The 26,030-nt window shown below is 52.9% G+C and overlaps 1 protein-coding gene across 15 annotated transcripts in view; it reads right to left on the reverse strand.

Annotated features, from left to right (window-relative positions):
* TMEM63C (transmembrane protein 63C) overlaps window positions 1-26,030 on the reverse strand; it is an 84,472-nt gene that overhangs the window by 17,731 nt on the left and 40,711 nt on the right. For all 15 annotated transcript variants that reach the window (XR_008659391.2, XR_010122055.1, XR_010122056.1 and 12 more), the window contains 11 exons: window positions 23,145-23,307; window positions 22,531-22,610; window positions 22,027-22,108; window positions 16,178-16,215; window positions 9,667-9,809; window positions 7,897-7,945; window positions 5,085-5,193; window positions 3,134-3,207; window positions 2,410-2,490; window positions 2,176-2,299; window positions 1,294-1,427 (listed from right to left, as the gene is read on the reverse strand). Coding sequence is in view for 11 of the 15 variants with exons in the window: in XM_055288664.2 (XP_055144639.1) it covers window positions 1,294-1,427; window positions 2,176-2,299; window positions 2,410-2,490; window positions 3,134-3,207; window positions 5,085-5,193; window positions 7,897-7,945; window positions 9,667-9,809; window positions 16,178-16,215; window positions 22,027-22,108; window positions 22,531-22,610; window positions 23,145-23,294 (1,064 nt within the window). In the remaining 4 variants the exon portion in view is untranslated. The remainder of the gene's footprint in view (window positions 1-1,293; window positions 1,428-2,175; window positions 2,300-2,409; window positions 2,491-3,133; window positions 3,208-5,084; window positions 5,194-7,896; window positions 7,946-9,666; window positions 9,810-16,177; window positions 16,216-22,026; window positions 22,109-22,530; window positions 22,611-23,144; window positions 23,308-26,030) is intronic.

The raw sequence follows: 26,030 nt of genomic DNA on the forward strand, positions 1-26,030 counted from the left end.
CTAGAGATGTGATCAAAGAGGAGCAGGTGCTGGAGCCCCCACCTCTGGCTTGCTAGCTCATCTCATATTCTGCTGTAATTAAGCCTCAGATCCTCTCTACCAAATGACGATCTCTCAAAGGATGAACAATATTACCTTAGGTAGGTGTATTGCTTTAAACAACACAGAAACTGAATAGAAGGCATATCACTTGTCAACCCTCCGGGAGGTGAACAGGACAGATATCAGTAACCAAATTTGCCAGATAAAAAGTTGAGAGTGTAAGGAACTTGCAAAATTGTGTACCATTGTTTGTGAGCAAAATCTAGGTAGTTCTTCTGTTCCTTTGTAGGGTTGGGGGAGGTGGGAACAATGTGCTGTACAGGATCAGCCTCCCCCAGAAATAAGAGCTCCCCTGCCCCCCACAGTTCTTAAGAGATAAATTCTGGAGCTCCTTTAGGACTTTGGCACAGTCCTAAGAATCCTTCTGGAACATTCCAGAGTGGACTGAATTCACTCCTTGTCAATGCATGGGCTGCCAGAGGCTGGGGCAGAAAAGAGAGGGGACTGTAGAGCTATGAATTAGGGGAGGCCTGCAGCAGGAGAAGGGCAAACAGAGCTGCTCTATCCTGACGCTCTCTTATGGTGAGGAGGGAGTGACGTGTGTGTCGGCTGGGCGCAGTGGCTCACACCCGTAATCCCAGTACTTTGGGAGACCGAGGTGGGCAGATCACCTGAGGTCAGGAGTTCGAGACCAGCCTGGCCAACATGGTGAAACCCCGTCTCTACTCAAAATACAAACATTAGCTAGGCATGGTGGCAGGCGCCTGTAATCCCAGCTACTTGGGAGGCTGAGGCAGGAGAATTGCTTGAACCTGGGAGGCAGAGGTTGTAGTGAGCTGAGATTGTGCCACTGCACTCAAGCCTGGGTGACAGAGCGAGACTCTGTCTCAAAAAAAAAAAAAAAAAGAAAGAAAGAAAAGAAAAAAGAAAAAAAGAGAAAAGGGATGTCATTCTTGTCAAGGGCAGAAGAGGGACCATGAGGTCAAAGCCTTCTCTGACCACCTTTGTGCTAAAGCAAGGACAGGGAGTGAGGAGCCCCGGCTTGGGCACCCCTCGAGACTGGCTGGGCTCCAGCAGCTGGGGGAAGCAGGTATGGCCATCTCATGCGCTGGAGAGCCAGATGGCAGCTGCCTGTGAGGAGCATGGAGGGCCCAGGGGAGGCAGAAGGGGAAACTGGAGGCAGAGAGGGATGAGAGTGCCGAGAAGCAGGGGTATGCTTGGGGCTGGGTGGGGCGCCTGCCCGGTGCTCACCGCTTGGCCATCCTGGAGTCCTGGAAGGTGACAAAGATCAGGTCCAGGCGCTTGAGCGGCACGCGGTTGAGCTCGGCGTTGAACTCGTCTGTTAGCTGCTCCTCTAGCTCGCTGTAATACTGCTCTGCATCCACCTGGGGTGGCAGGCAGCCTTCAAGGCTGGGGCCAGAGCCCCAGGAAGGCATCCCTGGTCACGAGGTTCCTCCCCACTCAAGCCTCCCTGGATTGTGGTGGCCTTGAAGCACCTCAAGGAGCCCAGGACCCTGGCTGGCCTCCAAAGTCCCACCTCTAGAACAAGAAGAGGTGATGACTGCCATTCACCCCTGCCCTTAGATCTGGGGAAAGTGAGGCATAACGAGGGGTACTCGGGGGCTTTCAGGCTTGGGGTGGACCCCAGAGAGGTGAGAGAATGTGTTTGCCACATTTCCACGAGAGAGGGTGAATCTCTGGGCTGGCAGAAGTTCGGCGTGGTCCTGAAGCAGGTGTCTGAGTCTTGACGCCCTCTTTGAGCCACAGTGGTCAGGTGATAAGACAAGCTGTTGTCTTCAAATGTTTCTGTCCTATCTCTTTGGGAGCCTGAGGCCTGGCAGCCTCGTGTAGCCTGCTGTGTTTTCTCTGGTCCTTCTCTCTCATTCTCCCATCCAAGACCAGAAAGGAGACAACAGCAAGCTTCCCTGGATTGTTCTGAAGGTGGCCTCCAGAAAGGCTCCCATCTCAACAGGGAGGCAGGACATGGTGGATGGGGAGGAAGGAGCTGGGTGGGGAGTACTAGAGCAGACCTGAGTGAGGCCTGGGGCCCAATAGTGAGGGCAAAGGTGCACAGCCTAGAGCCCCAGGACCCCACTGCTCCCTTGCTGTGCTCCCAATGCTCAAGCCAGTTACCTCCTTGAAGCAGGTCCAGCACTTGCAGAAGCACAGGCGGGCACAGGGGTGGATCCTGATCATCACCTTCCCAGTCTTCTTGGCCTTGGCTGTGTAGAAGAGCCGGCCCCGCATGGCATGGCGCCTGCCAGCAGTGGGCAACGGGAGAAGGACCTGCAGGTCAGGGGCCAGCAGAGCCCCATCCTCCCCTTTTACCCCCACCCCGGGCCCCAAAAGGCCCCGCTGCAGCCTCACCTCTGATCGTCCAAGTCAATCAGGTTCCTGACGTCGTAGCAGAAGTGGACTCTTGTCACGACACTGCCTGGATAGGCCTCGCTGCAGCCACAAACATGGGTGCTGAGTTGGCCTGTGGGGTTGGGGACGTGCTGCCCCTACCCCTGCCCAGCATGTCGGCCCTCAGGGCTGAGTGGCTCAGCTGCCTGGTGTTCCTGGATGGGAGACTTCATCTCTGCTCCTAAAGCTGAACCTCAGGGTTTGAACCTTCGCGATCTGAGAGCTGCCAAATCCTTCCTACACAACTCAGAACAGGGCAAAAGGGCGGAGCTCCACCCACTGGGGAACCCAGGAGAGAGCTGTTCACAAAGAGATAATTAGCTCAGTGAACAGTGTCCTTGGGGCTAGGAACTTGGGGTCACAAAGGATGTCTCCAGATGATCTGCTCTAAATAGCTGTGATCCAAGGTTGCCTGTGCTCAGTAGTTGGAGCGACAGGAGAAAGGAAAATTCCCATCACCCATATCACAGCCATGCCACGTGGGAAGTCCCTGACTTCAGACGCCCTGCTCCAGCTCCAGCGGCCCTCCCCATTCTAAAAAGCGGATCCTGAGCTGAGTCCAGGGAGAGCCACCCCAGGGTGTCCCAGTCCCACCATCCTGCACCAACTCACTACCCACTTGAGGACCCAGGCAGGGTTACAGGGAGGAAGCAATCCACACCTCGGCCCACCCCAACCCACTTACTGAAAATGCTTAATGATGAGTTCTGGGTCTTCAATGTCCTTGGGCACATAGGTGATCATTAGTGTCCTTGTGACCTGGGTGGGAATAAAAAAAAATGGAGAAAGAAGACTGTGCTTGCATAGGAATTCCAGATACCTGAGTCTTTTGGTGGCCCAGAGTCTCCTGGGAGCAGGCCTTCTGGTCACAGCAGGCTGCTGATGCCAGTGCCTCCTTGCTGAGAGAGCCAAGAAAGTCAAAGCCAAGCTGGGACACTGTGGGCCAAGGAAGTGCCAGCTGCCTTAGCCCACAGTGTCCCAGCTGAGCCAGGCAGCTCTGAGGTTGGTCAATTGTGCTTCTGTTCTCCTCTGTGCCCAGCTGTGGGTGCCCTGCCCCGGACCGCTGTGGTGAAGGGAGGAAGGGCTGGAAAGCTGCCATCAGGCTGGGGTGGAGGATCAGAGCTCCATGATGGGAAAGAGCTGCCTGTGCGACCCCACAGTGATTTCTGCTCTCCCTGTAGTTTCCACTATTCCAGCGTAAAGCCTCACATCGCTAGGGAAATCCCTCACGTGAGACTGGGCAGGGGAGTTGGGAAGTAAACAAGACTCGGGAGAGGATAGGGAAGCTTCCCCCAACTTCACATTTTATTCTGTGAATGGGAAATACCTTCCTGGGTCACTACCTTTAAGACGACAATCTGGTAAATTGTGCTGCAAGAATCAGGGGTCTTGAAAGAGGCTTCTGGTGACAATAAGGAAAGCTGAAGTAGCAGACACTAGACTGGTCAAGGGTGGCCAAGCCTCCATGCCTGGCAGGCTGAAGCATTTGGGTTCACTTTTCAGGGAATGTGGATTTGCACTCTGGGGTGGGTTCAAGTGAATCAGTCGTTTTGAATGGATGGCCTGGAAGGAGCTGATTCCACACACTGAACCTTTGAAAGGCTGAGGACGGGAACTAGGGATGCTCCTCACTCTTGCCCATCCCCACCAGAGCATGGGTGCTGGTCCAGATGGGTGGCACTGCTAGTGCCTGCCCATGGCCCCCTGTCAGTCATCTCTGCACACCAACGCCTGCGGCTTGCTTCAAATACTGCGACTGCTCTTTCCCAGCCTTGGGGCATGTTCAGCTTTTGTGCAGGGCAAGTAGTGGAGGAGTTAAAGCCCCTAAGTGCAATCCTCAATGAATGGTGGACAGGGAGCTGGTGGAAAATACCCACGATTGCTCACCTCCAGGAAAATTCTGGGGCATGTGTTCTACACCAGCTCCCAGAGTTCCCAGGTCATGAAGCTCCAGTTGCCCACAGTGGTAAGTTGCCCCTCCATGCTCCCTTTTTTTGGTTGCCTTTGCATCCTCACTCCCTTACTGGCCTTTCCTGGGATCACCACCCATAAACAAGTGCTACTCATTCCAAGTCTCAGGGTCTGCTTGGATGGGGTCACCCAAACTGAGACGGTGGGGATACACGGGGGTCTCTGACCTCAGAGAGATTGCAGAAGGGCAAGGCATGGGCCTAGCAGGAGTGGGCAGGGCCAGGTACACCAAGTAGCAGCAGTTCAGCAGGGCCCTGACCACTTAGCATGGAGGCCCCCACTGGTCCACTGGGCCTTGTTAATCCTTTAGTTTTCGGATGGTGGGAAGTCCAAGAGTGCCTGGGGAGGGGCAGGGCAGCAGAGGGGCAGGGATAGGAGGTACCTGGGAAGCAGCTATTTACCAACTAGTCTGAAAGTTTCATTAGGGGTGAGAGGGTGGAGGAGGGTGAGGGGGTGAGAGGGTGGAGGAGGGTGAGAGGTGGGGCCAGGTGATTGTTACTAGGGCTGAAGGGAGGAAGCTTGGCCCCTGCTCAGGTGAAACCGCCCCCTCCCATCTATCACAGTCTCCCTGGACCCTCTGAGGGCTTCTCTGAGGGTTGGGAGTGGTCGGCCCAGTGGGGAGGGGCCCCAGCTCCCAGTGGGAAGCAGCTTTGTAGGCTACTTACCTTTTGGCTATTCCTGGGTGCAAACCCCAGGCAGTGATGAGCCATGAACATGAAGTTGGTGATGAAGTAGAAGAAGGACAGCAGGCTATGTAGCCACAGGAGCTTGCTCCTACAGGGAAGGAGGCAGCCGCAGTGAGGTCAGCCTACGAGCTCCCCAGAGCCCACTGCACACAGACCCCTGGGCCTCCTCCTACCGTCAGTCTCCTGGGCTCCCCCAACCCATCACAGTCTCCTCAGACCCCCACAACCATCAGAGTCTCCCCAGACCCCAACCCATCAGTCTTCCCCCACCCCCACCCATCACAGTCTCCCCAGACGCCCCACCCATCACCATCTCCCCAGACCCCCCACCCATCACCATCTCCCCAGACCCCCCACCCATCACCATCTCCCCAGACCCCCCACCCCCCGCAGTCCTCTTGGACACCTCCCCCACCCATCACAGTCTCCCTAGACTCCACCTACCATCACAGTCTCCCCATACCCCCGCCCATCACAGTCTCCCCATACCCCCGCCCATCACAGTCTCCCCAGACCCCCACTCCCCGCAGTCCTCCTGGACACCTTCCCCACCCATCACAGTCTCCCCATACCCCCGCCCATCACCATCTCCCCATACCCCCGCCCATCACCATCTCCCCAGACCCCCCGCCCATCACCATCTCCCCAGACCCCCACCCCCCGCAGTCCTCCTGGACACCTTCCCCACCCATCACAGTCTCCTAGGGCTCCCTGTTCCCTCTCACCCATCACAGTCTCCCCAGATCCCCCCACCAATTGCAGTCTCCCTGGACCCCCCAACGGTCATGGTCACAGTCTCCTTGGATCTGTCCCACCAGTCACAGTCTCCTAGGACACCCCCACCCATCTCAGGCTCCCTGGACACCTCCCCTCACCCATCACAGTCTCCCAGGTCTCCCTTCCACCCATCAGTCTCCCTGGATCCTCCCCTCTCACCTACCACAGTCTCCCCAAATATCTCCCCATCCATTGCAGTCTTCTCAGACCCTCCCCTCCCACCGATCACAATCTCCCTGGACCCCCCTCTCCCAGCCCACATGCAGTCTTTCCAGGAACACCTTCTTGGAGTCCAGACACTCAGGTGCCTTGGAAGGGGCATCAGTGGTGAGAAGGGGTCTTGCTCCAGCTCATGGGGGGGACATTTATTGAGTGTTTACTCTGAGCCAGATCTAGGTGGGACTTAGTGCATGGTGTGCATTTTCTCACTAGACTCAACCACACACATAGCCACGCATGTGGTTATCTTCACTTCACTCATAGGGAAATGAGGGTGAGAGAGGGTTGGTGATCCTCCCAAGGTCACTGTAGCTATGGTGAGCTGGGAGGTGAGCCCAGAGCTGCTGAAGTACTTAGATTCATCACTGCTACGCCATCCTGCCAGCTGCTGTGGCTCAGGCCCCCGTGGTTGCACAGCAGACCAAGTGAGGAAGAACCTGGGTTACCTGCAGGCCTTGGGGGAGGAGGGCCAGACGGTTTGCAGCACTGCCCCTGGGGTAGGAGAGTCATGGCACTTGGACCATGTTTGCCATTCCTGCTTTCAACTCACATGATGCCATCCCAAAGCCCCTGGCTAGGAATGCTACTCAGAAATAGGGCCCACCTTATTCTACATGGTTAGAGGGGAGAAAGGTCACCTTGTTTCAAAATACCCCTGGTGCCTGGCACCTCACACGCCATTGCCATCTGCTATGACGGTGGATCCACCATGCTGCTCCACCCTCAGTTTCCACAGAGGGACAAGGCTACATGGTCTCTACAGAATGCTCCAGCTCTCTGCCAGGATAGATTCATGGAGATTGATGGCTTTTTGCTGTTCTACTAGAATTCACTTTTTGTTGGGAAGATGTAGGTACCTTGGGCCAGCAATGGGCCTTGGGAAGGAGCCGATATCCCTGCTCTGGTTGGCATCCCCAGGGGAGGATATGGTGAAAGCAGATGTGAGAGGATGCCATAGCCCCTTTCTGCTGATTTCAGAGTTTGGGTTAAACCAGTCTGCTCCAAGGTGTATTGCAGGAGAGCAGGGGCAGAGGGATAGGGGTTGGGGTAGGCAAGGTGGGGCAGGGGTGTGTGAACCCCACTCACACTTGCTGGAACTGCTTCTGCAGCTTTGTCAGGAATCAGCCAAGCTGGCCTAGACACCTGGGCCATGGCATGGACCAACGGGGCCACATTTGGCTCAGGGCAAATTTATATGGCCAGGAGTCAGGTCGGCTGATGTTGAAACCCACAGGTTCTTGGCCCGTGAGGGGAAGGGGCTCAGAGAGCATGTCCACCAGCCCTTCCCCAATGATGGACATGAATAAGGACTGAAGCTCAGTGTTGGGGTGCACTGCTTCAGATCTAGGGGCCAGTTAATGGCAGAGGTGGGGCATGAGTCTGCTGTGGGACTCTGAGGGGGACTGTCAGGCCCATGATTCACTCAGGTATATGATGGCTGACTGGAACCTACTGGGGGCAGGAAAACAATCTTCAGTCTCTTTCAGCACAGGGTCTCTGCCTCTTGGGATCTGGGTATACTGCAAATAGGACCATTTCTCCACGTCTTCATGACTGGCCAGTTTGGGCAGCTCCACTCATGACAGATGAGGACCCAGGGCCTCATCTCACACCAAGAGTCCTGCCCCACCAAGAGGATGCAGTTTCTGGCATCTCACTCAGGACCCGGTTCCCAGGGAAACCAGGCCTTTCTTATCAGCAAAATGGTGCCTATGTTACAAACTGACATGTTAGACCTTCTCTCCACACCAACACCCCCAGCCAATGGAATGGGAGGTTAAGATCAGGTACCTACTCTGTGGAGACATTGACAATGGTGGTCCGAGCAAAGTGACTGCTCCAGTCTGAAAGAGAAAGAAGTTGCTGACCTTGAGCCTGGCTCCTCAGTTGCTGGCGGCGCCAGAATTCAAGGTTCCTGGATGAATACGTGGGGTCTGGAGATGCTTGCCTTTGACCTCCTCTTCCTTCCGGTTCCCCAGAGCTTCTCCCCAACTTTTAACAAAAACATCAGAGGCCTCTTTTCCCTGGCACTGCTGACTGGGGAGGAAAGCTTCTCGGGAGGAAAGCAAGAACACTTCTTTGTGTGGTATCTCCAGGGCACAACTGGCACATAATGGACACCCAGTGAATGCTTGTTGAAGGCACCAGCCATCCAGCCACGAGCAGAATGATGAAATTAGCAACACTATTACCACTGGCAACGTCCAGAAAAGGCAACACTGTCTCATTCAGAGGAAATCCTTCTGGCTATGTGCATTAGTTTGACAGTTCAGACACCCCCTTATAAAATGTGTCTAAAAATCCTGCATGATATTATCACTGCCAACATACCAGCTCTTAGGATGAGACAAGACTCAGATATTACTCTAGTAGTGGCATTTGGTGGCATGGACACTCAGTGTGCTAAACTGAATTAATTAAGGTCTACCTCTGGCCAAGGATAAACAGGTAGAAACCTGAGGAATCAGGAAAAAGCTGGTTGCCCCTGGGGCATTTACGGTGCTATTCTGCACCACCCAGGTGTACAGTCTTCATACAGCTCCGTTCAGCTTCACGATTCTAAATGAAATACTAGCTGCTATTCACTGAGCGCCTACTATGTATGTCAAGCACTGTATAGGTATGTGGCATGTGATCTCCCAATCCCTAAGACAGTTGAGGAAAGTGAAGCTCAGGAGACTGATTTGCCATATACAAGGTTAAATCACATGTTAGCGGCCAGGTGCGGTGGCTCATGCCTGTAATCTCAGCACTTTAGGAGGCCAAGGTGGGCGGATCACTGGAGGTCAGGAGTTTGAGACCAGCCTGGCCAACATGGTGAAAACCCATCTCTACTAAAAATACAAAAATTAGCCAGGCGTGGGGGCGGGTGCCTGTAATCCCAGCTACTCGGGAGGCTGAGGCAGAAGAATCACTTGAACCCAGGAGGCAGAGGTTGCAGTGAGCTGAGATTGCGCCATTGCACTCCAGCCTGGGCTGCAATAGCAAAACTCTGTCTTAAATAAATAAATAAATAAATAAGTAAGTAAAATAACATATTAGCTAGGCAAAGGTATTTTCTGGGGAGCAGGTGTGGGTAAACATTGTGGAGCCATGATTTTTCTGTTTTGGAAGCCAAGGTCTCATCCACAATGCCGGTCTGTCCAAAGGGCTTACCCAGTTCCAATGAGTGGGAGTAGAGGTCCTACAAGACAAATTCTGCACCTATGGTGTTATGTCCAACAGAGTGGGTTCAGGGATCTTTGCAGTAGGTCACATGTCACAAAAGGGTCTCCAGGAACACCCAGCCAGAGTGGGGCCATGAATGAACACTCAGTTCCAAACTGAATTAATACTATATGCCTGCTGTGTGTCAGGCCCTGGGCCAAACCTGTGACAAAGGAGGAATCGTCTCCAGGCTCCACATGAGAGAAGCAAAGCACTGCTTGTTCAAGTTCAGACAGCAACAAACTCTCAGAGGCAGGATTAAAATAGATGTCTAGACCCTCAACCCCAGCCCTGACTGGCTTGCCTGGCTGCCTCTCAGGTCCAGCTGCTGCCCCAGGGCCCGCTGAGCTCTGCCTACCCAGAACAGATCCAGTATAGTTGATAGGCAAAATGATGCCCAGGGAGGGGATACAGATGATGAGCACAAAGATGATGAGGTGGTACTGGAACACGATGTAGATGCGCGCGTCGTCCCCACACTTGTTAATCAGATCCTCATCCCTGGAAGAGACACACAGACAAGGACATGCCTCAGGAGCCAGCGTGGCCACCACTTGTTGTGGGGAGGTGGAGGGAAGGGCAGAAAATGATCACCCCCTCCCCAAGTTTTATTTTTTTGAAATATCTCTATATCTTATATATAAGGCAATTTTGAAATTGCCCTATATCTCAAAGCCTCGGTTATCCCTGAAGTATACTTTAACTGAATTTCACAGACATATCAAAGATAGGGGCTCTGTTACAGATACACACTCAGGAATCCAGAAACACTCTTGAAATAGAGCATTCATTCATCCTTTTAATAATTCTTCAAACATTTTGAGTGGTTGCTATGGTGCAGACACCAGACAAAGCACTCATGGTATTGAGGCACTCTTTTAGGAAAAAAGGAACACCTGAAACCCATGACGAGATAATGAGCTATCACTCCACACTGCCAGATTTGCCAAAGTTGGAAAGTTGGACAACACTAAGTGTTGGTGAGAGTGTGGGGCATTGGGAGTTCTCCTGCTCTCACGGGTGTATACACTGGCCCAGTTACACTGGAGAACAGTTGCTATTATCTACTGAAATGGAATACATGCACATTCTATGACCCAGCAATTCCACTCCTAGGTTTATACCCAACAGAAATGCATGACATGTGTACCCAGAGACGTGTTTAAAAATTTCATAGATGCATTACTTGTAACATCCTCAAACTGCAAACAACTTACATATCTGTCAAGGTGAAATGGACACAAGAACTGTGATATATAAATCATGAAATACTAGACAGCAGTGGTCCCCAACCTTTTTGGCACCAGGGACCAGTTTTGTGGAAGACAATTTTTTCCATGGACCTGGGTATGGGGTGGTGGTGGCGGTGGGGGGATAATTTTGGGATGAAACTGTTCTACCTCAGATCATCAGGCATTAGTTAGAGTCTCCTAAGGGGCACGCAACCTAGACCCCTCATATGTGTAGTTCACAATAGGATTTGTGCTCCTATGAGAATCTCATGCTGCTGCTGATCTGACAGGAGGCGGAGCTCAGGTGTAATGCTCGCTCACCTCCTGCTGTGCAGCCAGGTTCCTAACAGGTATCAGTCAGTGGCCTGGAGGTTGGGGACCCCTGTTATACAGCAATAAAAATGAATGACCCATAGCTGAACCTCACAAACACAATGCTGAGTAAAAGTTACCAGGCACAAACAACACATACTGTGTGGTTTCAAACATAAAGTTCAACTATAGGCAATACTGAGCTATAGAGTTAGAATGGGATGGGGATGAAGGTTTAGGGGCAGGAAGAGAGCTGCTGGGTATTGGCAATGTTCTAGTTGTGGATCAGGATGGTGGTGGCACAGCCTTAGCTTTGTGATGACTGAGCTGTACATTTTTTTTTTTTTTTTGAGACAGAGTCTTGCTCTGCTGCCAGGCTGGAGTGCAGTGGCGCGATCTTGGCTCATTGCAACCTCCTCCTCCCAGGTTCAAGCGATTCTCCTGCCTCAGCCTCCCGAGTACCTGGGACTATAGGTGTGCACCACCACATCCAGCTAATTTTTTGTATTTTTAGTACAGACGGGGTTTCACCATGTTGACCAGGATGATCTTGATCTCTTGACCTCAGGGGATCTGCCTGCCTTGGCCTCCCAAAGTGCTGGGATTACAGGCGTGAGCCACCGCGCCGGGCCAAGCTGTACATTTTTTGGTGTGTACTTTTCCATGTGCATGTTATACTTCAATTTAAACAATTTAAAAGCAACAAATGCTCATAGAAACTTTGGAAAATACGAAAGAGAAGTAAATAATTCATCTACAATCTCATTGAACCTAAGACAATGACTAAAAAGCATTTGGGGCTGGGCATGGTGGATTGCGCCTGTAATCCTGGTACTTTGGGAGGCAGAGACAGGTGGATTGCTTGAGCCCAGCAGTTCGAGACCAGCCTGGGCAACATGGTGAAACCCCATCTCTACAAAAAAAAAAAAAAATATATATATATATATATATATATGTATGTATGTATGTATGTATATAAATTAGCTGGGTGTGGTAGCATGTGCCTGTAGTCCCAGCTACTCTGGAGGCTGAGGTAGGAGGATCGCTTGAGCCTGGGAGGTTGAGGCTACAGTGAGCCAATATCATGCCACTGCACTCCAGCCTGGGTGACCTGGGGAACAGAGCAAGACTCTGTCTCAAAATAATAATAATGATAATAATAAAAAGCATTTGGAGTTAATTTTTGTTTATTTGTTTGTTTTGAGACAGAGTCTCACTCTATAGCTCAGGCTGGAGTGCGTGACATGATCTTGGCTCACTGCAACCTCTGTCTCCCAGATTCAAGCGATTCTCCTGCCTCATCCTCCCAAATAGCTGGGATTACAGGTGTGTACCCAGCTAAATTTTTGTATTTTTAGTAGAGACGGAGTTTCACCACTTTGGCCAGGTTGGTCTCAAACTCCTGATCTCAAATGATCTGCCCGCTTTGGCCTCCCAAAGTGCTGGGATTACAGGTGTGAGCCACCGTGCCCAACCTTCTTTATTTTCTTGTTGTGCTCGTTTTACTTGGTGATTATAGTTATAAAAAGCATTTGATGCACTGCTCTTTTGCTTGGCATTTAATCTCAAGCCTTTTCCGATGGTTTTACGTAATGGTGACAGTGGCCTCTGTTGACGGTGCACCAGTTCATGCTCAGCACCATGCAGGCTTCCCCACTCCACTGGTGGACACACCATGGTTCACCCACCCCTGCCCCCTTGTCAGGATTGTAGGTTGTATGCGAAACTAGCATCCAGCCTGGGATTCAGATTTATTTTTAAGGCCGGGTGCAGTGGCTCACGCCTGTAATCCCAGCACTTTGGGAGGCCAAGATGGGCAGATCACTTGAGGTCAGGAGTCCAAGACCAGCCTGGCCAACGTGGTGAAACCCCGTCTCTACTAAAAAATACAAAAAAATTAGCCAGGCCTGGTGGCGGGCGCCTGTAGTCCCAGCTACAGGAGAGGCTGCTCAGAGAGGCTGAGGCAGGAGAATGGCGTGAACCCGGCAGGCGGAGCTTGCAGTGAGCCGAGATTGTGCCACTGCACTCCAGCCTGGGTGACAGAGCAAGACACCGTCTCAAAAAAAAAAAACCAAAAATTAGCCAGGCATGGTGGCGGGTGCCTGTAATCCCAGCTACTTGGGAGGCTAAGGCAGGAAAATTGCTTGAACCTGGGAGGTGGAGGTTGCAGTGAGCTGAGATCGTACCACTACCTTCCAGCCTGGGTGACAGAGTGAGACTCCGTCTTAAAAAAAAAAAAAAAAAAAAAAAAGATTTATTTTTAAACAATACTACAAAAAGCACACCTTCAAGGTTTTCAATGTTCCCATTTGAGGAATTATTTAGAGTTCTTGATTTTTTAACTTTGAGCAGCTAAATGTTTCCCTCCCTGGACTTGAGAATGAAATGCCAGGAGTGGAATGGATGAGAACTTCTGGAGAGCAGGGGAAGGTCCTCTTGCACTGCCTGAGGCGGAGTGAGGTCCAGGAGCCTCCAATCAGGTGGAGAGAGCAGAGGGCTGGACAGGACTGGATGGCACTGAGAGTACTAGAATTCTCTTCCTGGGCCAGGAATTCCTGCCTCCACCACTAGGCCTGTTTCCTTTCTCCATCTTTCTTGTAAGTGCCCCACCCTGACCTTCCAGCCAATCGCCCTTCTTCCTACTCACAATTAATTATCTGTCTCTGCTCTCATTGCTTCCCTTCCTTCCACCTCTTTCTGAAGATGTGCTGGATCCACTGTCTGCTCTCTCATCTTCGGCATCCTCCTCTCTCTGCCTCTACCTGTGTCCACCCACACCTCTTCTCCATAAACTACAACCAGGCTCAAGTGCTTGTTGGTTCCTCCGTAATAAAACAGCTCCTCAAGGATCCACTCTCTGATCTGTTCCGACCTGTTTTCCCTCCAGTTCCTTCCAATAGCTTCACTTCCTTCCTTCCATGCACCTCTGGAAAAAGGTGATCTTCCTTCTCTGCCTCTGTGTCTTGGACATCCTATCCTAGGCCTGCCCTCCCAGCAGAGACCCGACTCACCAAAGTCAACGTCCTTTCCTCAGCCCCCATTCTACTCCACCTCTGTAGCACTAGAGGTTGCTGGGCCACCCCACCCTAGAGGGAAGCCTTGTCCTGGCCTGGCTTCAGTGAGTCCAGCCCAGAGCATGCCTCTTCCTCCTGCCTCAATGAGGCGCTCCCTTGGGCCGCTTCTGGTCTTACATCCTTGGACGACCCATCTGCTCCCATGACTTCAACAGCCTCCATGCACCATCTGCCAAGTTGAAATCTCTAACTCTGACCTTTCTCCTAGGCTTCAATCTTGTTTTTTCAACAGCTCCTTTGTCAGCTTGCATACTTGCCCTGACTACATCTCATCGTTTTGTGTTTCCTCTCCCACCTAATGGCATTACTACCCTCCCCAGAAACCAGACCTCAGTTTCTCCCTCTTTCTTAACTAGGCCACAACCTACTGACTGCAGCCTTATGATCTCCCTCCCATCTTCCCCTCCCATTGTTTCTCTAGTCACTGCCCCGGTTCAGGTCACCAGCACCTCCCACCTCCACCATTGAAATAGCCTCCTTAACTGCTCACCTTGACTTTGGACTTTCTCTAATGCCATTCACTCTCCATACTTCTGCCTACACACATATATTGTTCTGAGTTTCCAGCTTAAAAATACTAATTGGCTCTCTACTGTCTCTAGATGAAAGCCCAAGATTCTCAGTATGCCAGTCAAAGTCCCAGCTGAGGCCCAATGCGGTGGCTCATGCCTGTAATCCCAGCACTTTGAGAGGCTGAGGCAGGTGGATCACCTCAGGTCAGGAGTTCGAGGCCAGCCTGGCCAACATGGTGAAACCCCGTCTCTACAAAAATATAAAAATTAGCAGGACATGGTGGCACGTGCCTGTAATCCCAGCTACTCGGGAGACTGAGGCAGGAGAATTGCTTGAACCCAGGAGGCGGAGGTTGGAGTGAGCTGAGATTGTGCCACCGCACACCACCCTGGTGACAGAGAGATATTCTGTCTCAAAAAAAAAAAAAAAAAAATCCCAACTGATCCTTCCAGCCCAATCTTTTACCCTCCCCCACCACACTTACCATGAAACCTTCCTTCTAGTCACACCAGATTTACCACGTCTGGGCACACCCTACTCATCTCTGCAACAAACTGGCTCACACAGTCCTTTACTTCTGATGTGCCCTCCACATCCCACATCGCGCCTGTCGAAACTCTTCCTGTCCTCCAATGCCTGGCTCAAAACTATACTTTTCCAGTTGGAATTCATTTCTCTCTTCCCCAGATGCCGTCTGCACAGCAATTATGACCCTCCCATTCTGAATGCTACAAAGAGAGTCTTGTTCACCTTTGTTTCTCCAACCAGACCGCGTGGGTTTGTGCACGGGGACTCTGCTTGACTTATTGCTGCTCAGTAAACGCATTAAGCTGTCTTCTATGACACTGCTGTTAAGGGGTGCTGGATGCACGGTGCAATGCCCTGCCTTCCTGCTTTCCCAGATGCTGGGTCCCTGACGGAGGGGCCTCTGTGATAGGAGTCTTTGGGCAGGGGTGGGGTGGAGGGGTTTAAAGGATGGGCAGGACAGGACAGATGGAGCACATTGAGGGAGAGCCCATGAGTGTGTGGGGTCTGAGGTGGAGGCAGAGCTGTGTGCACAGGTGTACGTGTGTGTGCATGTATGTATGAGTGTGCCCGCATGTATGCCTACGCAGTGGGAACGTAGAGTTCTGGTGAGTGTCTGCTCTGCTGAAGCAACTGGCTGGTGTTAGGGAATCAGGAGAAAACAGGTAACTTGAGGTTGGCTTGCAGGAGAAAACAGGTGACTTGGGGGCTGCTTGCTTGCAAAGTGGGGTCTGGCATTCAAGAAACCCACAAGGTGAGGGGGGCAAGGGCTGCCCCTCTGCTCTGCAGGCACTGAGGCCGAGAGAGGCCTGCCCTTCTGCCCGATGTGTTTGCTTGGACAGCAGGGTGAACACATGATATGTTGAATGATGTTCACAGAAATCAAGCAGATAGCACAAAGGAAGGGTTTCTTTTTCCTGGGGTGGAGTTCACAGAAGCATTTCTATAGGCATGCAAGTAATGATTCAGCTACTAAAAGTGGTCCTTCCCTAAGGACTGAGGCAGAGATAACAGGAGCAGTGGGCTGTGCCCAGTTCCCACTTCACCAACTGTAACCAGGAAAGCATCCTTCACCGCTAATGGGTCGAGGTGGTGGGGAGGGTACAGAGCTCAGGCCCTGTTTTCCCAGGCTAGGGGCTGCTAACTTCCAGGAGCCTCCACCCCCCACCCCCAAGGCAACACGGTCACAAGCTCACAGAGCCCGGGCACTTACTTCATTGTTATGCTGTTGAAGAACCAGGAACAGAATCCCTGGGGGGAAAGGAGAGAAACTGTGAGAAAACCCAGGCCCTGGCCTGCCCTGCCCAGCTCTGGGAACCCAGGCGGCCGGGTCATCTGAGGCAGCCGCGGCAGTGTCCGGGGCATCCTTCCTGGGAAAAAGAGTCTGAAAGCTCAGTTGGGAACCAGTGGTGACTGTGGAGAGATGCTTCCCTGGAAATGAGTGGACATCTCTGCCCTCCTGTTACAGGAAATGGGGTTTAGAAGGTGACCCTTGAACAGGAGGGAGAGAAGTGACTCCTTCTGGGGTGAACGTCTGTTGCTTTCTGTCTGTCCTTCATGCTTCCTTCTGGAAATGCCCTTCCCTGGACGCCTGTGGTCCAGTGGGCTCCTACTCTTATTCTGTCCAAGTGGGAGTTTGCCTCCAGTGATTGACTGGCCAATGGGAACTTTACCCAAGTGGGGCCAATTAAAATTTCCTTAAGGAAGCCAGGCATGGAGGCTCACACTTGTAATCTCAGCAGCTCAAGAGGCTGAGGCAGGTGGATCATTTGAGCCCAGGAGTTTGAGGCCAGCCTGGGCCACATAGCAAGACCCCACTTATTAAAAATTTTTTTTTAAATCCCTTAAGGGGATTGATATGGGTGTTGCAAGGGAGAAGGTCTCTTTCCCTCTGAATTCCTGCACCTCGGTAAACATCATGAAACCTGGCGTGGTTTGGTGGCATCTTTGATGCCATGTGCTGAGGGTCCTGTCCTGTTGATGCCTTTCTCTTGGGGTCTTGCTGTCTGGCGTTTCTGGGTGGTGGGGAAAGGTGGCCTCAGCCATGGGGAGATTGATGGGGGACTAGAGAGAGAGTCGTCTTTGGAACGGTGTGTAAGAGAGGGGGCTGGGGCCTGCAGCTCTAAAAGCTGCCAGCTCTGGTAGCTGGTGAAGTTACCCTGGTGCCTGCTTCCTTCTGGTATCCCAGAGGACTTAGCAAAATCTTCCACAAGTTTACAGCTCTAGATTGGCCCCATCTGGGTCATGTACACTTCTGTGAACCAGGCAGACCTCTTGATTGATAGTCCTCTGCGACCACATGGATTGGGGAAGAGGTATTTCCCAAAAGAAAGCAACTATCAGCCAACTTGACACAGGGAAGGAGACTTAGAAGGCGGGCCTTATGCCAAGGGGAGCAAAGGACATCTGTTTCTTTTTTGCCTGTCCTCATTGCTTCCTTTTGAGAAGGAAGTGCCTCTCTGTCTGCTCCTCCTTGTCTCCTCTGCAGGCTTCTCCTCCACACTGGGAGTCCCCCCAACCAGCTGATCCCATACCCTTAAGTCCCACCTCCTAAGGCCCCTTCTCTGTGTTGGGTTGGCTGATGGTGACAATGACCAATCGGCGGAAGTTCATGGCAGGACATTCCTCCAGCTATGTCCTGGGGAGCTAATTTAAGGATAAATGTTCAGGTGTGAGTCAGAGCAAGGAAGGGAAATAGCACAGTGGTGGCAGCAGCAGTGGGGAGCATCCCCAGGGAGGGGTAACTAGCAAGGCAGAGCTGGGCCAAGAGAGGTCCAGCCACCCCTCCTGCATGGAGAGTCTGTCTCCATGGCCCAGCTGGGCAAACAAGGTGTGACTGACTAAGGGAACAAGTAGCTTTCTTGATGGTCCTTCATGATTAGGCACCACTGGGGACACATCTTCCTGGGAATGTGTTTCTGCCCCTTCCACTACAGGTGCACAGGTGTATACTAGAATAGACAGAGGATGGGTCATCCAGGAAAGGGCAGAGGTCATGACTAGAAGCGTGGCCATGAATATCCTGTGTGGATCTCTCTCTCTCTCTGTCTCTCTCACGTGTGTGTGCACACACATACACACATACACACTCCCTCCCCTGAGTACACATTGTCTCTCTGAAGGCATAAACCATTCAGAAAGCTCAGCAGCTGAACAGCCACATGAGAGGCAGATACAGGGCCACAGTTCTCAGGAGCCAGCTCAGCTGATGTGACAGAGTGACAGCTGTCAGTTCACTTCACCTATCTGAGCCCCCGCCACCTGGGGGTAACAATACCTGACGCAACTTGCTCCGGGAACCATGGTGAGACCCATTTTCTTCACCCACACCACCTGGCCCCGGCTTAAGGCTCCCCATCCTGGCTGGACACTGTGGGGGCCACCCCACTGAACTCTCTGTTCCCCATTTAATTTAACTTACACCCTCTTCAGTTTGTCCCCCTCACTGCTGCCATAAGGATTTATCTTCTTAGATTTTTAAAAATAAAACTTTTTTTGTCATTGTAAGAAGAAAAAAAAAATCAAAGTGATGTTTCTAAAAATGAACCTGCGAGCCCCTTGCAAGGTAGATGTTGCTGCCCTTTTTCCATCCAGGAAGCCTCCAAGAAATGAAGTCACTTGTCTGAGGCTCTGCACTTTGGAGAGGGCAGATCCTAGCAAGTGAAGGACCCGGCCTCTCGAGGGATGACAATGGAAGGAATTTGGCTCCGCTTACTTGGCGCAGCTGACAAATCTGCATCAGATGCTAAGTACATGGCAGGCTGGATTGGATGTGGGGTGTAGTGGTGAGCAAATCCAAGTTCAGGGCCTGCGGAAAGCAGACACACTAGACTGATCTTGCAGATGAGGGATCATTACAGACAGGGTTAAAAATGTTAAAGAAAAGGAATGCATCTTCTGTGGCTATATAACAAGAGATCTGGACCCAGGAGGGGTGGTCAGGGCTCCCTGAGGAAGTATGCTTAAGCTGAAATCTCAACAAAAGGTGAGTGACTCAGAGAAGGGCCACTGGGGAAGGGGGAGAGGGAAGAGCCTGGGAAAGGGCTGGTGGAGGGAAGCAGGTGGCCCTGTTGAGAAGCTAAAAGATGGACCCATGTGGCAGGGATAGGGGAGTTGGGAGGAGTAAGCGAGGATGGACCAAACTACCAGGCCACGGCACAGCATCTGCAATTGATTCCACGGGCCCTAGGAAGACAGTGAAGGTCTCTGCAGCAGAATATATGTCCCCAGGCAGGGGAACCTCTCTGGATGCAGGTGGAAAATGGATAAGGGCCCTAGAGTGTGGATCTAAAGGGATCAGTTAGAGCTACTGCAGTTGTCCAGGCAAGAGGCTGTTGGAGGCCTGGACCAGGGGATGGTAGGAGGGATGGAGAGAAAGAAAGCTGGGAAGGTCAAAGCAACACAACGTGGAGACACATTGGCCATGCTTGGGGGTCTGGGTAAGAGGGAGAGGAGGCCCTGGGGAGGATGGTGGGAGGTCTGAGACCAAGGTCACAGGAACAGGTGGGTGTGTGGTGGGATACCATGAAATGTTTTGGACAAATGGAACCCCAAATGACTACAATATCCATATGGAGGTATTCTGAAAGGCATTGAATAATCAGGCTGGGGCCCAGTGAGAGGATTAGCTGGAGACAGGAATTTAAAAGTTTATGTGTAGAGATGGCAAAGGAAGTTGTCAGTGTGGGCATCATTGCCCAGGAGTCAGGGCGAGGGGAAGGGTATGGGATCAGCTGGTTGGGGGGACTCCCGGTGTGGAGGAGAAGCCTGCAGAGGAGACAAGGAGGAGCAGACAGAGAGGCAGAAGGAAATCCCAAAGAATGTGACGTCACCTATGCAACGGAGAGCACCTGTGCAAGAGAGAAAGACGGTCTACAGGGTCGGATGTTTCGGAGAACGCAGGCAAGATGTGAACCGAGAAAAGTCCATTGGATTTAGTGGCGGGGGGAACCACTGCTGACCTTCAGGGTTGTCTGGGTGGAGTGATGGATGGGAGCTCACATTTGAGGAGGTTGAGGTGTGAGTGGGAGGGGAGGCATGAGTGGGAGGGGAGGCATGGGTGGGAGGGGAGGTGAGAGTGGGAGGGGAGGTGAGAGTGGGAGGAGTGAGTGGGAGGCAACGAGTGAGTGGGAGGCAGGCGTGAGTGGGAGGGGGCATGAGTGGGAGGTGAGGTGTGATTGGGAGGTGAGAGGGGGAGGGAGGCGTGAGTGGGACGGGAGGCATGAGTGGGAGGCGGGGTGTGAATGAGAGAGAAGCGTGAGTGGGAGGCGGGGCGTGAGTGGGAGGGGAGGCGTGAGTGGGAGGGAAGGCGTGAGTGGGAGGCGGGGTGTGAATGAGAGAGGAGGCATGAGTGGGAGGGGAGGCGTGAGTGGTAGGGGAGGCATGAGTGGGAGGGGAGGCGTGAGTGGGAGGGGAGGCGTGAGTGGGAGGGGAGGCGTGAGTGGGAGGGGAGGCGTGAGTGGGAGGGGAGGCGTGAGTGGGAGGGGAGGCGTGAGTGGGAGGGGAGGCGTGAGAGGGAGGGGAGGCGTGAGTGGGAGGGGAGGCGTGAGTGGGAGGGGAGGCGTGAGTGGGAGGGGAGGCGTGAGTGGGAGGGGAGGCGTGAGTGGGAGAGGAGGCGTGAGTGGGTGGCGGGGCGTGAGTGGGAGAGGAGGCGTGAGTGGGAGGGAAGGCGTGAGTGGGAGGCGGGGTGTGAATGAGAGAGGAGGCATGAGTGGGAGGGGAGGCGTGAGTGGGAGGGGAGGCGTGAGTGGGAGGGGAGGCGTGAGTGGGAGAGGAGGCGTGAGAGGGAGGGGAGGCGTGAGTGGGAGGGGAGGCGTGAGTGGGAGGCGGGGCGTGAGTGGGAGGGGAGGCGTGAGTGGGAGGGGAGGCGTGAGTGGGAGAGGAGGCGTGAGTGGGAGGGGAGGCGTGAGTGGGAGGCGGGGTGTGAATGAGAGAGGAGTGAGTGGGAGAGGAGGCGTGAGTGGGAGGGGAGGCGTGAGTGGGAGGGGAGGAGTGAGTGGGTGGCGGGGCATGTGTGGGAGAGGAGGCGTGAGAGGGAGGGGAGGTGTGAGTGGGAGGGGAGGAGTGAGTGGGAGGGGGGCGTGAGTGGGAGGGGAGGCGAGAGTTGGAGGGGAGGCGTGGGTGGGAGGGGAGGTGAGAGTGAGGGGGGGCATGACTGGGAGGGGAGACGAGAGTGGGAGGGGAGGCGAGAGTGGGAGGGGAGGCGAGAGTGGGAGGGGAGGCGTGAGTGGGAGGCGGGGCGTGAGTGGGAGGCCGGGTATGAGTGAGAGGTGAGGAAGTGGTGACAGCAGCATGGGCCACTGTCAGGAGTTCAGCTGTGTGTGGGGGTGGGGAGGGAGGACGTTCTCAGGGCTCCCTCTCAAAGTATTCAGGGCCCGGCTGAAATGTCACTGCTGCCCAAGACCATCTCTGGCCTCCCCCCCTGTGCCGCAGCTCCCCCTTGTTCTCCACCGTGCCTCTGTCTGGTCATCTCCTCTGCCCGGGGAAGACAGCATCATGAGGCAGGACTTGGTCCCCAGCTCCCAGACCAGTGGCTGACACACAGCAGGTGCTTCCCAGCAAGTGGCTGAAGGAATGCATGAGTCGGGTGGAGGGCTGGCCTTCGCCAGGGAACAGGAGGAAGCAGCAGACTGCACTCCACTAAACAGGGCTGGGAAGCCTGAGGCTGAGGGACTCCTGGATGACTAGAATCTTCTATGTGAAATGGGAGGTGAGGCCTTGACTCAGAGTCAGAGGCAGGGACATGGGCAGGATGGGACTGTGAGAAGGGTTGGAGATTTGAGCAGAGAAGACAAATTAATGTTAAAAATCTCTCTAAGATATCTTAATTAGTTAACACTTACTTGGCACCCTAGTAATAGGTAGGGTCAATATCTCCATCTTTCAGGTGGGGAAACTGAGTCTGGGGGAGGCTGAGGAATTTGCTCAAGGTCACACTGCTGGAGCGGTTGAGGCTGGCTGATTGCAAAGCCCCAAGGTCTAAGCCGTGCTTCTTCCTGTGCATGCCACGCCCACCTGCCCAGTGCCAGGACTCCCACCGCCTAGACCACTCCCAGCACTCACCTTGTCTCTGCGTTCCATCTCCAAGGAAGTCTCCGAGGGAGATGTCTTCTCGCTCTGCTCCCCATAGATCAGCGAGGTCAGGCTGCCAGCCAGGGAAGGGGCAGGGAGGTAAGAAAGGAGAGAAAAGGTCTCAGCTGCCTGCCCTGCTCCCTCTCCTGGCTGAGGGCTGCCCTCTGCTCTGCCACGGGCAGGCACTCCTCAGCTCCTTTGCTGAGCACACACCTCTGGGCACAGACAGCAACTGCCCCTGTGCCAGGTACACCAGGCATCTGGGAGTCCAGCCACGTGATCCAGAAAGTCTAAGACCAGAGAAAAACATGGCCTTGTGCCCAGGGATGGCTGCCCTCCAAGTCCCCTTCCTGCAGGGAGGGCAGAGCAGGGGCAGAGGCCACCTTCTGGCGAGACACCTGCTGCAGCTCGGGCGCTGGGCAGAGCTGCGTCCTGGCCATGGCAGCAGGTTCTCCCCAAGAGGGCAACGGCTCACCCATCTCAACCCCTCCTCACCTGTCATTGTGTATCAGCAGAGCCAGGCGCCCATAGTCCCACGCAGCTTTCCGGAGGAAGGAGTAAACCACAAGGACGAGCTACGGGCCAGGAAAAGCAATGTGGGGTGGGAGAGTTCACGGATCCCTTCCCCTTGGCTGGTCCCCTGCATTCCCTTTGGGAAGACCCTGTCCCTGAGGTCCCCAGGGAGCTCTTCCACTAGAAGGTGAGCTCTGTTGGAGTAGGGGCCATTCCTCTCAACTCTAGGTTGCCAGTGCCCAGCAGCTTCTGGGTACAGAGTGGATGCTCAGAGTTCATTGAATGGAGCTGGCGGCATGTTCAGATCTATGGGACCAGAATGTGCCTTGAAGACCTCAGCAATGAGAAAGGGGAAGGAGTCCAGGTGGACCTCTGGACAATGATGCACAGAAAAGAATCCCAGGAATTCTGCCTGTTCCTCCTGCCTCTTTGAGGCCCACCTACCCGGGCCACCCTGGGCAGGACTGACATTCAGGCAGTTCGTATCACTGTCGTTGTTGTCCGTTTGGACAACTGGGTCCCCCACTGCATCACCTGTGAAAGTTCGACCCTGTCTGAGGCTTTACTGTCTGCCTCCTGCAGTGCCCAGGACTCACCACCCACAGGGCGATGTTGAGGCACAGCACGGTGGGGACACCCCCAAAGGGCTGCCCCTGGAGGACGGTGTTCCGAGACTGGAAGCATTCATCCACCGTCATGTTCTGTAACCTTCCCCCTGTACTCAGGTCGTCCGGTGAGGCAGACATCCTGGGAGGGTCCCTGGGGAACAGAGGGCATCCAGGTCAGACCCAAAGACTCCTTTGCATTTTGCAACACACCGAAGCCTGATGGGGAGTTGTGGGATGGGCACCGAGTGCCTCGGCCAGGCTAGGCCACTTCAGACCCAAGACGGGAGGGTCAGCTCACGAGATGGCACACAGCCCTGTCCTGCAAGAGAACAGCTGCCTCAAACCCAAGGCTGGGATGACAAACTGGCTCCGGTTTCCTGGGAGAGTTCTTATTTTGTACCACTGGATCCCTGGAACAAGAGTTGTAAAATGCACATCCAAATGTGCATTTTACCAGTTCTACCTTGGGAAGTTTTTCTTGCATATAAATGAACAAATTTCACAAAGATGGGTCAGACCCCAGTGTGGAAATGTTCAGGTTGGAAGTCAAAACTGCTGTGTTCACGGAACGCCCATGCAGACAGGGCTCACTGACAACCGTCTCTGCATTCAGCAATCTCTGATCCAGTCACCATCCAGCCATGGTAAGGGCCATAGCTCCTAGGGAATGCAGTGCCTGGCACGTGCAGTGACTCAAGAAACCCCTGTTTTTTTGTTTTGTTTTGTTTTGTTTTAACTTCTGTGGGTACATAGTAGGTGTATATATTTATGGAGTACCTGAGATGTTTTGATACAGGCATGCAATGACCTATAAGCACATCAGGATAAATGAGATATCCATCCTTTCGAGCATTTATCTTTTGGGTTACAAACAATCCAATTATACTCTTTCAGTTGTTTTAAGGTGTACAATTAAATTATTTTTGACTATAGTCACCCTGTTGTGCTAGTAAATACTAGGTCGTATTCATTCTGTTTTTTGTACATATTAAGCATCCCTACTCCCCACCACACTCATATCCTTCTAAGCCTCTGGTAACCATCCTTCTACTCTCTATCTCCATGAGTTCAATTGTTTTAATTTTTTTGCTCCCACAAATAACTGGAAATATGTGGAGTTTGTTACTTCTATGCCTGGCTTAGAAAGGTCTCTGTCTTCCAGGCATTTGAACTAGGGAGACCAGCACCTGCCCGGGGACCTGAGCCAACTCCGTGAGCCTGAACATTTTGGTGAGACACCAGTGCAGAGCCTGCCGTCCCTGGCATCACGTTCCTCAGGCATGGATAAGAGTGGGAAGGACAGGTGAAAATGGGAGGTGTCCAGTACCTACTGGAACTTATCTGCAAGGTGGTCGTTCTTTCAAAAGATCATTCATTTTGCCCTCAGACCTCACCTCTACCTGGAAACCCTTCACTTCCATTCAAGAAAAGTAGACTCATTCATCCATTCATTGATGCATTTGAATATTTGGTGAGCGACTGCTTTATGCTAGACAAATGCACCAGTGAACAAGATAAATAAAAATCCCTCCCTTGTGGGATTCCACTGGGGAGACAAGTGGGGGATGAGGGTGAGGTTAGAATTGTAAAGGGGTGATTAGGGAAGGCCTCGCTGAGAGAATGACATCTGAGCAAGGACTTGAGGGAGTGAACCATGCAGCTGTGGGGGAAAGAGCACTTTAAGCAGAGTAGAGGCCCTGGGCTTCGAGCTTGCCCAGAGAGTTGAGGAAGCAAGCAGACCAGTGGGCTGCACAGGGCAGGGCAAAGGGCATGGGGAGTGAGCCATGGAGTGAATTAAAATGACTTTTTTTTTTTTTTTAAGAGAGAGACAGAGCCTCACTCTGTCACGGTGGCACAATCATAGCTCACTGTAGCCTCCAATTCCTAGGCTCAAGCAATATTCAAGAGTAGCTGGGACTACAGGTGCATGCCACCACACCAGGCTAATTCTTAAAATTTTTTTATAGAAACAAGGGTCTCACTATGTTGCCCAGGCTAGTCTCAAACTTCTGATCTCAAGTGATTCTCCTGCCTTGGCCTCCCAAAGTGCTGGGATTACAGGCTTTAACGAGATCTCTTTGATCCTCATATGGAGACTAGGTGGGGGAGCAGGAAGAAGGGGTGAACAAGTGGAGAAGTAGATGTGGAGAGCTCAGCCAGGGTCCAGGCAGGAGACAATGGTAGCCTGGACTGGGATGGGTGCAGTGGAGGTGGGACGTGCTCAGATTTTGGAAATATTCTGAATATGGAGCCAACAAGATTTGTCGACAGATTAGACAGGGGATGTGAAGGAGTGAGAGGAGTCGAGGATGACTCTCAGGTTTTTGGCCTGAGCCACTGGAAGATAGAGTTGCTGTTATGGAGTGGGAGAGGCAGAAAGTGCAGGATGGAAATGGACAGTGGAGGTGGAGGGGGAGTGGGTGCAGGGGTGCAACCAGGAGTTAAGTTTGGAACATGCTAAGTGGAGACAGGGAGCAGGGATTTGGATAGGTTAGTCTGCAGTTCAGAAGAGAGACTGGAGACATAAATGTGAGACAAAAGCCACCGGCATAGTGACAACTCTTCGAGGCAAAGCCCTGAATTACAGAAGAGAGTGTGGTGAGAGGAGAGATCCAAGGTGGGAGCCTCGGGGTGCGCCAATATCTACAGGGCAGGGGAGGAGGAACAGAGAAGGAGACTGAGAAGGAGCAGCAGCCAGTGAGGGAGGAGGAGAAGCAGGAGAGGGTGGTGTCCTGGGCTGAATGACGACAATGTTTCCAGGAGGAGGGAGGAACAAGTGTTGATGTGGTCAAGAAAGATGACATCTGTGAATGAGCCATGGAAGCTCTCCCTTCCTCTGTCCCTCCCTCCCTCCCTCCCTCCCTTCCTCTCTTT

Source organism: Symphalangus syndactylus, chromosome 8 (genome assembly GCF_028878055.3).
Source record: "Symphalangus syndactylus isolate Jambi chromosome 8, NHGRI_mSymSyn1-v2.1_pri, whole genome shotgun sequence".
Classification (NCBI taxonomy): domain Eukaryota; kingdom Metazoa; phylum Chordata; class Mammalia; order Primates; family Hylobatidae; genus Symphalangus; species Symphalangus syndactylus.